Genomic DNA, 14,823 nt, shown 5'->3' on the forward strand with positions numbered 1-14,823 from the left:
ATCAAAACCTCAAAATGGAAGTGATCATCGTCTGTCCACATTGTTCCTGTCCAGATGTTCCTTTTGAGGAGGAATTGTGGCAGTATGATGTCTGTTCTTTGGTCTCATTGGTTTGGACTCCCTGAGGGGCAGCTGCGTTGAGGGAACAGCTCAATATCCTCTGCCCAACTCCCTTCCCCTCCTCGGGGGTATCAGAACTCCCTCTTCCCCTCAGATAGCATCTGAAGCTGAACTAATCCCGAGTTGTCTGAGAAAGGCTGTTTACTCTGTGGGGATTAGCAGAGATTAAGTGCTATCATAGCACAGTTTGAGGAGGGGATGCTGTAAATGATCCAGCGATTGCTGATGGCCCTTTCCTGTTCGCAGTTACCATCAAATGCTCTTTCACATTCTTACACTTCTATGCCACTTTATTCAGCCACTTCAGTGTATTGATTTCTTTCTCTCTCTCTCTCTCTGTCTGTTTTTATTGAACCTCCGCGTTCTTAAGGCCCTGATATACAAGCAGAATCGAACTGGTGTGACTATACAAACAAATTCAGGCCAAACAGAATTTGAAATGGTCTAGAATTCTTCTCTTCGGCTCGTAAACACCTTTAAATACCTGAACTGTCTGCCTGGGACTATTACATATTTTTTTCTGTTCAGTCCATTGAGGTGATATGTGAGTAAAAATATGAACACACTGGAGAGCTGTAGTTGTAGTTCTAATTTAAAGTGACACTCACACAGTTTATTAATATTTGCTTGCTTTAAAGCGTTTTGTTGTATTAAGTGCTATATAAATAAACGTGATGTGACTTGACTTGAGTGCTGAATCGTGGAGTGCAAACATATCCACGTTGCTGTGATCAGATGCTTTCTTAACTGCTGTTTTCTCACCGTTGTCATTTTTGTCATATATTTTGTTATTGAGATGAAAGCACATATTTACACATTCATCTAATCGCCACTCCCAGTAGCAGCGCTTTTTCAAACTCCTTTTTACCCCTAAGAAAAAAGTGAAAAACATTTTTGATCCGAGTGTATTTTGGACCTTTACAGCCCATGTTACAAGATATAAGTTTATATTATGCCTCCTGTGGTTGTATTGTTTCTGTTCTGCTCAATGTAATTTTTTTTTCTAGTGTATAAAGGTCTAGATGCTGCTGTGTGTAATGGAGATGTGAGAGCTAGTAAATGTTTGGTGCTGGAATGGGAACAAACTCAAAAGGCTATACAAAAATCCCATAAAATTTTAAATGTCATTTGGAATGAGAGCCAGTTCAAAACATGTCATCGGTGCGAACCATGTGTTGACAGCCCTGTTTTCTGTGTTTGTGTGTGTGCTTTCAGAGAGGAACGTGAGCGCTGGATCAGAGCCAAATATGAGCAGAAGATGTTTTTGGCATCACTGGCGTGCACAGAGCTGACTTTAGGACAGCATTTACTGCGGGCCACAGCGGAGGAAGACTTGCGCACTGTGGTCATACTGCTGGCCCACGGCTCCAGAGATGAGGTCAACGAAACCTGTGGGGAAGGTGACGGCCGGACAGCCCTCCACCTGGCCTGCCGCAAAGGGAATGTTGTGATCACGCAACTGCTTTTATGGGTGAGAGCCACAACACACACACTTTTAATCACACGATAAACTGTTGGTCAGGATGTGTGTTTGAGCAAACCTGTTCTCTTGCTAACTCTCTCTCTGTACTCTGTAGTACGGCGTGGACATCATGGCACGGGATGCTCACGGAAATACAGCACTGGCATACGCACGGCAAGCGAACAGTCAGGAGTGCATGGACGTCCTGCTTCAGTACGGCTGTCCCGACGAGCGTTACCCACTCATGGCCACTCCAAACCTGTCACGCAGGAACAATAACCGCAATAACAGTTGCAGCAGCATTAACAGTGCAGTTATATGAGACATGAAGATGCATTCTGGTCAGCACTCGTCCTCCCTCCCTACACACGCTTTCACATGTACAGCTCCACCACTACATCAGAATCATAAGACTATACCAGACACGAGGGAAAGACCCCTGACACTGATGATGATGATGAAGATGAAGCACCATGAGCAGAGCTACTGTGTTTGCCTGAATTTACATTCCCACAGGTTGAAAACAACGTCAGGCAAGGGTTTAGCCAATCATGTGTCATTCATTATTTTGTGTTTTTTTTGGGGGGGGGGGGTTGGGTGTCCCACATGTCTCACTGAGCTGTGGAACAAAAATAAAAAGAGGATTTTCTGACTGCGCCAGTTTAAGCTACCAAATGCATGATGGGAGAATAGAGTGTGGATTTGGGAACAGCGTTCTGCTCCCTGCCTCTTCTCTGTGGAGTCTAATAGATGACAAAGCAAGACAGGAAACGATGGGGCAGCATAGGATACTTTTACACTGGATCTTCACAACGACCCAGAAGAACCAGAGAACTTCACTTTGTCGCCATGTGCGTCTGGACTTCCATCTCCCCGAACCTGACTCGGATTCCTCTGTCTGATCTCACTCTCTCAGACTTTGCTTTCTATCTGTTTTTACTATTTCTTAGTCAGTTACACCAGTATGTCCATCATGTCTTTTATTCTTCTCTTATTTTTTAAAGGAATGTGAAAGGATGTAATAACATTTTTGGAAAAGAGCCAAAATATTGAGTCCGTTTGAAGTTTGAATCTGGTCTTTTAAACGGTTTTTGTGCTCATTACTGGACCAACGGAAGATTCTTAAAAACAAGGGTTTTAAGATTTACATTTCTCAGAAGTAAAAGGGAATTATAGTTGTATTCACCAGCTTTAATTAAGCAGATTTTTAAAAATCTTTATACATATCAATCTAGCCTTTTATGTTGCTCATTCTTTACTTCAGCTCACAGTGAAGCGTGCAGAACCCGATCTTAACCCAGAATTCAGAAGTGCAGGGCTGAAGCTCAGACTGACCTCAAGTGTTCAGCATTAAAAACTCCACCGAATATCAGGAAAACCCAGGACTTTTTATCGTGCCTCTCTCAGGTCACCTCCGTCTGTTGCTGTTCTCACACTTCACACTGCACCTCATTTATCACATAGAAGAGAAGGGCTCTCTGGGTCTTCAGTCTCATTGTGTACATACTCTTCTTCCTTCTCTCTCTCATTCTGTTTTTCACATTCTGAGTAGTGTAACTGTTATAGAAAAGCATTTCAAGAAAGCACTCCCCGACAAAAGCGGTTTTTATTATATATTTTCCCTTGCCCTCTTCTTGTTTCAGTGCAGGTTAAGGTGTCTGAAGTTGTGAGTTGCAAAGCTCCCTTTACATGCTCTCTTTCTCTGAACTGTTCTTCATAGCTTAAGTTGTCCTCCTTGCCTTTATCTTCTTTCTTTATCGTGTGTCAAGTGGAATTAAAGCAATACGAAGCCAAAATTCAGCCAGGTAGAAACATGAGTATGATTTGATGGGCTTTGACCATCTCATCTCGGCTCACGTTGATTTTACTCTTCGCTAGAGTTTGGAGATGTGAGAAGATCTGTTGCAGAAGGAATATTCTTCTGCAATGCATACTATCTGGAAAGTGTTTAGGCTAGCTGATAGACATTTGGGACTGTGTCGCGAGAATTTTCCAAGCTCCCGAAGGAAAACTGAGAGTGGAGAAGCTTTAGTGAACAACATGAGGATAGAAACACTGAGGTGTGTTGATTTTCAGCTGGTGAGTGTGTAGTTTTGGCCTTGTATATATCGTAGCAGGCCCTTTAGAGGCTTTACCACAGTAACCATTATTTATGACTAAATGCACTACAGAACATAGATCACTTGTTGTGAAGAACCCACGAAATAATGTCTACTCTGAATCCTTTCTGTGGAAAAACGGTCGTTGTTTTATTTTTGCATGAATGGATGTTAATGTTCTCTTCCTTGTGTAAATGTCTTCATCTTCATACACGTAACTGTACTCTGACAGGTGACGCTAAAGTGTCTGCCATTTTAATATATATATAAAAAACCAAACCTTTCAACTTGTGAACAATTTTTTTTTTCTGCTTCTTTTGGAATTCATCTGCTTGTGTAAAACTTCTTTTTGGGTCACCTGTCCATCTGTAAGTGAACAAAGAAAACATGAATAAGCAAAACAAAAATCCAGCCATAACAGCAACCAAAGCATCACGTCACCCCTCGCTGGCGAATAATGCAGACTTAAAGGGGGCTTTATCAGAACGTTCCGAAATTCTTGACCATATCCTCGTTTTATTTCCGTTTCCATTCTCTAGTCGTTGCTTTGTGTAAATAGATGTAAAAATGGAGAAGCAAGTAGTGTTTGTTTACGTTGTTTTTGTTTGTGTTCGTTACCTCATTTCATCCACAGTCTCCATGTTACACCCAAACCCAAGAAACCGATTTAATTATTTATGAATATGCTAATCTGAAAGGGGAGGAGCTCTCTCACACTACTTGGGTTTTGCATTCGTTCCTTTATTTAGCCCATTGGCATCACAACTATCATTCTGATTCAAATTATCGGTGTTGTATTTCTAATTATTCTTGTTATTATATTGAGTTTGTGTCAGCTGTACAGTACTGTGTTGAAAAATTATACCTGATGCAGAGTCTTATACTGTAATGTGTCTCTTTTCAATAAAATGCTTCTTAATATAATGTTCTCTTTTTGATTTTTATCCTTTTATTATTATTTGTTTTGTAATTATTTTGAGATTTTACGTGTTCAAGCTAAAAAAAACAAATGTGTACACGCATATTATGTAACTTTATAATATATTTATGTATTGGTATTTACACCATAGCTTCACAGTATCTCAGTAGATTATTTACACACACGCGCACACACACACTTAATATTCAGCACTTCTGTGACACTGACAATTGGAGTATTGATGGTGAAAATTTGACTTTGCATCACAGAAATGAATTACATTTTAAAATATATATTTAAATAGAAAACCGTATTTTCAAATTGTAATATTTCACAATATCACTTAAAAATAAGTGTACAATATCCAAACATTTGACAAGTACTTCATGTAATATCTAAGTATCAATTATAAGTATAGATAGATAGATATGTAAAGTTATTCACACACACACACATATGCATATGTTTTGCGTTTCTCACGTCTGCAGCCTAAAAGCCTAGTTTGGGTTTGTCAGTGAGTCCGGTCCGCCCTCTGGCCTCTGCGGTCCAGATGAAGGCGTTAAAGCCAGGCTCTGCTGATTCTCTGTGTCCCTAATCAGATAAAGATCCTCTAATCCCCTCCTCATCCTCTCCCTCTCAGGAAGAGAGCCGCAGCTCCACAAAGCATCCAAAGAGGGGATGCAGGGCTTGATTCTGCCCCCACAAAAGCCCCCTGACCGGGAGGACAAAAGAGGCCTCAGCGGCCCAGGAAAACAGATGTAATTAAAGAGATTAGACCAGACAGAGAGAGAGAGAAAAGATCAATCTATAGAAAGAGGAAATGTTTTGTGGTTGAGAGGGAAGTGGGAGCGTGATTATGAGTTGGTGACAGGAAGTGTTTGTTTTCTTATAACTCCTTTCACAAACATTTGAAGCTGTTGAAGGTTGACAGGCTAAAGGAGCCATGGGGAATGAATCCTTAAAATGTCAGTGGTGCTCCAGAACCACGAAACCCTGAAGCATCTTGTCCAGATCTAGTCTGATCATCTCTCATCGTAAATCAGTTCCACTTAGAAATCCAATGAGGCAAAGCACTGGTTCAGTGCATTAACAGAGCTGTTCATCTATCATGATGTGTGTGTGTGTCCCTCTCAAACACACAATAATGGCATTAGAAATGCTAGAGAAGCCCTGAAATGAGGCGTGAGCTGCACCATCATATTGTGATGATAATCCAAATTTTCAGAGAGAAAGAGCTGGGAAAACCCGTCCTCTAATCCTAGCGTGTTGTCACACATTTTGTTTTAATCTTGAATTATGTTGTGAACATCTGTTAATTCAGTGTCTCAATCATATATGTCTCTGCTACAAATTGTGGTAGTTAATACATCTTCTAAATTATGTGATTTAATGTCACCTACCAAGAGTGCTCTACTTGACACCCGGTTCCAAGCTGGGGTGTGACACTTCCAAATAAACGAATTAAATTGCATGGATAAATTTAGCATGGTAATCAAATGTACTTGTTTAAAATAGTCATCATCTTACTGTAAACACCTTTATTCAAAATGCCCAATATATAGGAAATTCAGTCCAAAACAGAAACATGCCATTAAAAAAGATCACATTAATATAAATTTATTTGTTATACAAATCTTCATATGATGTCTGTTCAGTCATTTAAGATTCATTGATATGATCAGAAATTATAATCCAGACATTCATTTTTATTTTAAACAAAGAATCTGTCAATATGATTATATACATACATATTTGTATGTCAGTATGACAGTGTTTTCATATCTTTAACTTATTTATAATTGGTGTTTGATGGTGTTACAACTCACACCGCTCTCCCCTGTACACAGAAACTGCTTAATGCTCATTGGAAAACCATATTTTTACTTATTAATAGCTGTTGTGAAATGTATTTATAAAATAATATTATTGGAATTTTCACATATTAGCCTACTTATATCTATTGGGGGGGGGGGGGGGTCACTATTTATAAACTACTGCTTTATTGTGATAAATGATCTAAGATCTAACTCTTGCATAATGAACTGACATATTTAGTTTATGACTGGTAAAAGACTAAATCAATTATTTGATATTTGATGCATAGGTTTTCTGGTAATATACAGATCTATTATTGAAAATAAAATCATAATTTTTTAAAATTAATTTAGTTTTTATTTAAAAAAATGAATACTTTGAAAACATTTTTTTTTACAAAAATGTGTTTGTTTATAATAAATAAATCAATATTATAAAAAGGTTCAGATGTATCTTTGTCATTCTCTCATTACTTTGTTGTTTAATATGAATTGGAGAGAAACTTCTCAGTACATGTGAGTATTTGAGTCGTCATTGGTTCTGTAGCCGGTGCTCTCTGTCAGGAATAATCATTGGAGGTTCATTTGACGCTGTTCATTTAGGGCAGAAGGGACAGGCGGGAGTGAAAAGCTGAGGCCCGAGCCAGTCCCCCGGGCCCATTTATCTGTCAGCCACCACGGCCAACCTTGATTACAATTTGCAAAAAATTCATTAGAGTTAAGGCAACTGTCAGATCTTTTTTTCTCTCTGTCTCCCACAGAAAATGTCTTTCTGCCCAGGTTTCATGTCTCTCATGATGTACCTGGATACATTGTCTATTTTCCAACATCATCCAGACCTGCATATTTTAATTGTCTAACCACTGGTGTGTGTGTGTGTGTGCCACTGATGATGAGGCACTGATGATGTCTGATCTATTGCATTATACAACAATAAATCTACTACCAATAATAATTAAATTCCTCTGGGAAGAAACATTAGTATTCCAATTCAATAATGAATCTTCAGCATATTAACCAGTGCAATAAGCTGTTTTTGGCTCATATTATAGTTTTCAACGTATACATTACCTCAAAAACAAATACTTCATATTTAATGATTTTTGTAGAGCAGATTGTTATTACACACTGTTCTTATTACACCTTGTTATTATTAAAGAGTAGCACAGTAATTAATTACATAATGTGTGTAGATTAAAAGATTAAAAATCTTAATTCTTAAAAATCATGAAATTAATAAATCAATTAAATGGGTCAATGTGTTCTTGATTTTAAAAAGGTTTAATATGCATATTAAAAATTATACTTTTATTAATCGTATTTAAATAAATAATGTACTTATATGGTTAAGTTTGGACATTCACAAGTCTTAATTATTATATGTAAGATTTTTGTAACAAATATCCTAAACTTGTTTATAATGTCAATTTCGGAAAAAAACGACTGTGTACAATGATGGCAGAATAATAGAAAATTTCGACGACCTCTAATGCAGACGCAAATACAAAATAGCTAATATTATTTAACGATAAATAAAGCATAATATATGTAAATTTAATAATTAATATTATTTGTTTATTTCTTTATTTACATTTTTTATAAATAACAAGAGCTTCGATGTGTGAAATTAGATTGTATTACCATCAACTGCATATACCGCATATGCTGTTTATGCGAAATAATATCTGATTTACATTTGTGTCTCAAGGTTTCCCGACAAGTCCCGTGTGGGCCGAATAAGCTCGTTACTTTTCCTCCTACACGAGGGAGGTCCGCAGATCAAGGCTGACACGCGGTAGTGTGTTCACACACCGTACTGACACACCGTGTCTCGCACCCTGACCCTGAAATCTATTCATGAAGCACAGCCTCCTGTCACAACACCGCACTCCATCCTCACAGATGATTTCAGATCATCTCCACCGACACGAGCGCGAATCCGTTCTGCGAGTGCAGTAAAACATGCTATTATTAGCAATAATAATAATGTTTTTATTGTTGTTTATTATTGTTATTATTTGATGATATAAAAATAAAAGTTGCATAAATAAAGAAAAAAGTTTAAAAGGCTTTGTTAAAATGAACCCACTCAATCCACGACTGTTTTTGAGATTATGTTTGTACAGCCCATATGAACGCTTAGTTTGATTTATATCCAAGTGACAAGTGAATTAAATGATTACGTGTTGCATTAAAAAAAGACAAATTTCTTTGCAATTGTTTATGGTCCAGTTTAATCCACACAATATTCCGAAGTCAGTGAACTCATGAAACGTTAGCAACTTTTTTTTCTCACAATATTAAATAAATTAGCAGCGTGCCCTTGACGTCTGAAAAGGTTACAGACAATGAATGCAAGAAAAAATAAAAAATAAAAAATAAAATATAGACTATTTATCATAAAAAATAAAGGGAACATATTAAACAGGTCGTTGTATTCGAGGGAACTGTGTTAATTTTACTATGAATTTAATTTTATTTTGTTCTTTAGCAGAGACCAAAAGTGCTCCTTTTAGGATAAAATTCATCTCTGCAAAAACCACGTGAAACTAGACAGTCACACAAAATAAAACAGAAACTCGAATATTTTCTTTTAAATACATAGCCTAGTGGAATTTCCTGAATTAAAAGTTGTTTTTGGTCCAAAGTTGGAAATAAAACTTCTCCCAATATATTTATAGAGCACAAACTATATCAGCTGGATAGATTTGCGTGTCCTGGGTTCCTTAGAAACATCAGCCTCGAGAACAGTTTGGTCATCTAGTATTCGCTGATTTGTCTCTAGTCCTCTAGTGTCTAAACTCAGTGTATCAAGGTCTGGCCTGTTCTAACTGTTGGTGCTGGGTGCGAATCGCAAACCGACTAACGTGCACCGGAATGGGCACCACAATTTTCGGGTTTCTCGAGTGCTCTCCAGTTTTGGAGTTCACATTGCCCGCTTTGACCCGTTTCCACTTGGCTCTCCGGTTCTGGAACCAGATCTTGACCTGCACCTCGCTGAGCTTTAACGCATGGGCGATCTGCGAGCGTTCTGTGAGGGAAAGATATTTCTTACAGTGAAACTCCTTCTCCAGTTCTAAGAGCTGCTCGCTCGTAAAAGCGGTCCTCCTTCTCCGATTTTTCCCGGTGGACGTGGTGTTCCCGGCCCCATTCCCGCCGTGGACGCCATCGTCCAGTCCTCCGTTGGCGTCTCCATCTTCCCTATGACACATGGCGTTACCGGGCCCGTTATCATCGGAGCTGTAATCTAAATCACTGTCCATGGAGAAGCTCTCATCTTTCCTGTGACACTCATCCTCCTTCGTGTCGTCTTTGTTGTGACCTCGGACTATGGGAATAAAATAAATAGATAAATAAGCAGAATTAATTTGAGAACTGCCTGAAACTATCAGAATAAAACATCTAAACAATAATTTGCTGTGGGGAAAGTTGTGTCTATTATTTTTGAATAATGTGAGGTTGGGAAAACAAGTTTTGTTTTCATAAGAATCTTATCTGGTTTTGTCTCGTAGCACGTTCCTCGTGTTTATTGCTGCCACTTTTACGCGCAATTACGCACGGTGATGGATCCCTTAGGAAGGCTATTTGTACACCTCAAAACAAGACTTCTGAAATGGATCTAAAAATATCCCCCCTTCCAATCTCTTTAGATTAATTGTATTTTCATCTCATTGCTATTTTTTTATATATAATAAAAAAATCAGTATCAGATCATACCTCTAGATAATGTCAATTTTCTTTACGTTGCAGTCATAGGCTACTATAATAATGTTAGACTACATTTACTATACTCTCATTAATGATCCAGGCGACAGTGACTTTTGCTTACAGTTTTATGAACATTTAAACACCACTGACCCTGCGATCATTCAATTCAATCGAGCTAATTTAGTCACTGATGGCAGCTCGGCCTCAGGCATCGTTCCCTGAAAACTTGATATGGGCCTTTAATTCACGTGCTACGCTAAAATTATTTAAGCCACAACCATGACATTTTATTTCCGGAGGATTTTATATAATTATTTTTGTCCCACATCCCTGTCCCTCTTCGGTGCGACTGGTAAATTTAATTGAAGCGACAAAATTATTTATTAAAAATTAATTTCAGCGTAAAGCAGATTAGTTAATCATACCAAGAGTAGCCTACACATATTGTTTCTAGAAATCGTTAAGAATAAATATGACATTTTAAGACGTAGAATAATAAATAATTCCAATAATTTCTAGATGATAAATTTTTTACATTTTGAAAAGTGTTTGAGGATTTAATAATATAAAAGAATAACAAGATACGTTTTAAATTATTTTAAATATTAACCTATTACATTCTTTTAAAAGACACTTCAAAAACAACTAGGTTAACGTAAGTCTATTCAGAATGCGCACTGAAAGCAAATGCGTGATGAGATATGCACGCTCTTTTTGTCTCACCTGTAGAAGTGTGATGGGACTGCTCGTCGTGAAATGACGGAAGGCTCGCTGAATCTTTCGTTGGAAACGTTTTCCCGTCTTCTCCATCCAAACGAATGTCCTGAGATTTATCGAACATGGCGTGAATAGACTGAGAGCCGAGCTTCCTCGCCGCGTCCTGATGCTTCTGAGACGGCGAGGTGGAGAAGCCGCCGGGTAACGTGGCCATTAGCGTGGATGTGAGCGCCATGCCCTGCGCCAGGCTGGAGCAGAACCCGCTGGGTAACCCAGGGATCGGGTGGTGCGGATGGGTGGCGGGGAGACCGCTCTGAGGAAGAGTTGGAGGAGGTGGTGGAGGAGGCGGAGGAAGCACCACTGACCGATAGGGCATAAACATGGGATAGCCCGTGTACACGAAATGTCCCGGACTGGGCTGCGGTGGACCTCCGATGAGCGAGTCGATGCTGAATGCAGTGGTGCTTCCCACCGGACGCTGCATCATCATGAACGGTGTGCTGAAAGCTGCACTCATATGATCTTATAGCCTGTGGACAGTTTATGAATCCTGAAGTCTGTGGGAGAAGCGGTCTCCCCGTGTTCTCAGATGAGGATGTCACTGGCTCAAAGACTGACTCCTGGTATTCCGTGGCATCTGATTCGACTTAGTTCAGCGTCAAAATGGTTGTTTTCGTTATAAGAACAGAGCGAGAGAAGTGCATTGAAACACAAACACCGGACACTAATTCCTTACTGTGAAATATCTGGACGAGGAAAAGGTCGAGCATCTCAGATGAGCGTTGTCGTCCTCCTTTGAGTTATTTCAGCGTCCTCGTCCCTTGTGGAAGTCACAATAAATTGCTCCTCGTGCTATCAGCTGTGATCAACTACTGAAGTGTGAGTTTGAATTACGCTCCTTCGGTTTAAGCGTCCCCACCTCGCGCTCTGGTCACGCCCACCGCGACTCCGCGCTTTTACTATTGGTCCGGTTTCATCCGTTTATGTGGAACTGTCCTGACGCGCCGGTGCCGCGAGCGTTGCGCTGGCTGCTGTCTCTTAAATTAGAACGTCACTAACTCGGTCTCTCATTCCAAAACAGTCAAAACAAGAATCATGTGAGATGTGATCTGGTGTGTATTTTGGCACTTTGATTGCAATTGCATTGAATAGTTTTTCTTGATTCCAGTTAATGTTTGCAAATTCTGATATGCCAATTTATAAATGTAAAATAAATATAGTTAATTAATACAAAATGTATACAAAATAAAGCAAGGCATTTTAAGACGTTATAAATTCCTATTTTTTAGTACACCAAACTGCAGACAAACATGATCAATAGTTTATAGCCTTTTTATTATATGAATGTTTTCCACTAAGTTTAGTGAAATAGCATCCTTACATCAGTTTCTAGCTGAAAACTCACAGTCTATACATGACACTGACACCGGTCTGTTCATGATGACATGATCCTCTGGCCTTTATAGCAGTCAGTCATCATCATGACAAGATGTCACAGACACTTCATTCCCAGATCTCTGTGAATCAGCAGTTAATACCCCTCATTCACACCTACACTGTATTCCTCACATATTTCAAATAGATTATAAACAGACATAGTGAAGTCTGAAACTAAAAGCACAGCCAATCGTATACTTCACCGATATTACAGTGTAATGTAAAAAAAAAAAAAAAATGCTTATTTTCATACACATTAAATCATGCATCAATAGACAGGCTAAATTATATTTCTAAAACCACGAATAAACAATGAAATTGTCTATTTATTTTTTATTTTTGGTGAGGGGGATTAATTCATGAATTATTCAGTGGGTTTGCTGATCAATAAATGTGTCTCCATGTTATAAAGTCTTTGGTCATGTGTGCATCATTTAGCCCACATGATTAAAAGGAATGCGTCCGTTTTCTGGGTTCACGGTGGTGATTAGTCCTAATCTTTGGGGACCTTCCTTCCCTTCCTGCACCCTAAAAACCTTGACCCCGAGCCCCCCTTTATGCCTCCACGCCAAATCAAGGGCAATCCCCTCACCCCCTCCCAAGGGTCACAAGGACACAGTCTCATTAAAGACAGGCTGATACACAACTGCAATGCAGACATTAAATAGCAGTATTTTTCAATTAACGCTGACAAATTCAATCAAAACTCCATAGATTAGGATGAAATGAGGCATGGGTCATTTACAAGGGGATTTAATTGCACCACCATTAGACAAATAGTACAGCAGTCACCATTCCATTATCAATCATGTGAAGGCATCAATAGTACGAGGAGAGGATGGGGGATGGGGGGCTCTTTCTGATACGCTGCGACTGAACCGGCACCGCAGAGCGGCTAATAAATACCCTCTTTTGTACTTATAAATTATCCAGTTTAATTAACAACATGGATTATGATTGGAATATGATTTAATTAAACCTTTCCTGCATGGTCGAGTGCAGAATCATCCATTATGGAGAAGCGAGGGGGAGCGTTACCGTGGGCTAAATTAAGAAAGGCCTAGAAACACCGACAGCCCCCGAAGATCTTCCCATCGGGACAATAACTGCAACTGTGTAAGATGCAGAGAAGTTCTGCACTTTAAACAGGAGACTGCATCAACCCGATACATGCTTTTAATTGTGTAGCATACAGATGGAGGCCTGGAGAAAATGCCCCACATCTAAGAAAGGTTTACTCAGTGGGCAAACCAATTAAAGACCTCTTATTGCTACTCGATGCAGTTTTGCAGGGGAAATGGATTTTGAAATGTTGCCTGCAGCATTTGACCATTCAACATTATTTAGTTACTGTGTCTCAGACTCAACCTTTTCATCAAGATCCAAATGTCAGCTATAATTTATTCGGCACAGTTCACCTCTCCCAATAAAAACATGAGTCGCTGTTTCCCTCTCTCTGCGCATTAGGAAAGGGCATAGGCTCCAACACTTTCATATATATGTTTAATTTGCTATCAAATTGTTTTGGTCATAGACAAACGGCTATTAAAAGACTGACCTTTGATGTCAAATTATGAGATCTATTTGAAATCAATTGATTAAGCTTTAAATGATCCCCTGATGATTGGAGATCAGACCCAGTCAAGGTCTGACCATGCGTGACCGTCGGGGAGCGCTGGATCTCCCTGAGGCTCAGGGCTAAGCACAAAGATTGATCTATCTCAGTCAACCAGTCCTCAGGACTCCACACTATTCCAATAACCACTGAGTTTAGGGCTGCTCTACATCCATAAACTCACAGCTAAAGTTAAACAGTGATGGATAAAACAGAATTTATGTGCATTACCACAAAATAACATTTAAGTATATATTAATATACTGTATGTAATGTGCTAAGTACATACTCTAAATAATCACTTCTGCAAATGCTGCAATGATTTTGTTGATTTAATCACTTTTGGCATCTCATAATGCCTCAAGTGTTTTCTACGAACTATACATTTTCCTTTCAGCACAGTACAGTGCAACAGAGCTGCATTGTTGTCATTTCCCTAATGACTCTCCATTGTGATTTGAGCAATGAGAGCACACTCTGCACATCCTTCACAACAACTTGATTCCTTCCTAATAATTCAAACAACTAGTTACACTACAGGTATTTAGCATCTGCCTCTTTTGTGAACCTAACAGCATTTTTGGTGACATTTTGTGGCCACAGTGAGTCTTAGGGCTCCTTTAACCCCTTTTACTAAAGAGCTTTTTACCCCAAATTCTATCCTTTCAACTGTTTAGACAAAAAAATGAGAAAACTAAATGTTAAATCAAATTACATCGGTGAACCTTGTCATTATGCACAATGGAATCATGGATCAGGAAACTCAGGTGTCAAACAGGTGTTTACCCTTGTGGAAAAGAAGCAGACTTTAGCGTAGCAATATGCACTTTATTAAAATAATATAAGTGTAGAAGGCAAGTCAGTGTCACAACTACAATAGGCACATGCTTTACATCAGTACATCAGACTCGTCATTTGACTTTGTGAGACAT

The 14,823-nt window shown here is 39.0% G+C and overlaps 2 protein-coding genes across 5 annotated transcripts in view; one reads left to right on the forward strand and one right to left on the reverse strand.

Moving 5' to 3' along the window:
• LOC113050743 (arf-GAP with GTPase, ANK repeat and PH domain-containing protein 1) overlaps nucleotides 1–4,605 on the forward strand; it is a 155,213-nt gene extending 150,608 nt beyond the window's left edge. For all 4 annotated transcript variants that reach the window (XM_026214013.1, XM_026214014.1, XM_026214011.1 and 1 more), the window contains 2 exons: nucleotides 1,336–1,591; nucleotides 1,698–4,605. In XM_026214013.1, the coding sequence (XP_026069798.1) occupies nucleotides 1,336–1,591; nucleotides 1,698–1,904 (463 nt within the window). In that variant the 3' untranslated portion in view covers nucleotides 1,905–4,605. The remainder of the gene's footprint in view (nucleotides 1–1,335; nucleotides 1,592–1,697) is intronic.
• Nucleotides 4,606–8,624: 4,019 nt separating this feature from the next.
• On the reverse strand, nucleotides 8,625–11,704 carry LOC113050745 (homeobox protein GBX-2-like). The gene is made up of 2 exons (XM_026214017.1): nucleotides 10,846–11,704; nucleotides 8,625–9,742 (listed from the first exon to the last, which is right to left on the reverse strand). The coding sequence occupies exons 1-2, from the start codon at nucleotides 11,354–11,356 to the stop codon at nucleotides 9,225–9,227; spliced, it is 1,029 nt and encodes a 342-aa protein (XP_026069802.1). The 5' UTR covers nucleotides 11,357–11,704; the 3' UTR covers nucleotides 8,625–9,224.
• Between the last annotated feature and the right edge of the window lie 3,119 nt (nucleotides 11,705–14,823).

Source organism: Carassius auratus, chromosome 31 (genome assembly GCF_003368295.1).
Source record: "Carassius auratus strain Wakin chromosome 31, ASM336829v1, whole genome shotgun sequence".
NCBI classification, from domain to species: domain Eukaryota; kingdom Metazoa; phylum Chordata; class Actinopteri; order Cypriniformes; family Cyprinidae; genus Carassius; species Carassius auratus.

Excerpts from the sequence above, each read along its gene's own strand:
- LOC113050745 (XM_026214017.1), bottom strand. The coding sequence starts at position 11,356 with ATGAGTGCAGCTTTCAGCACACCGTTCATGATGATGCAGCGTCCGGTG. Across the intron at positions 9,743-10,845 it reads GTCCCATCACACTTCTACAG|TCCGAGGTCACAACAAAGAC; the intron begins GTGAGACAAAAA and ends TTATTCCCATAG.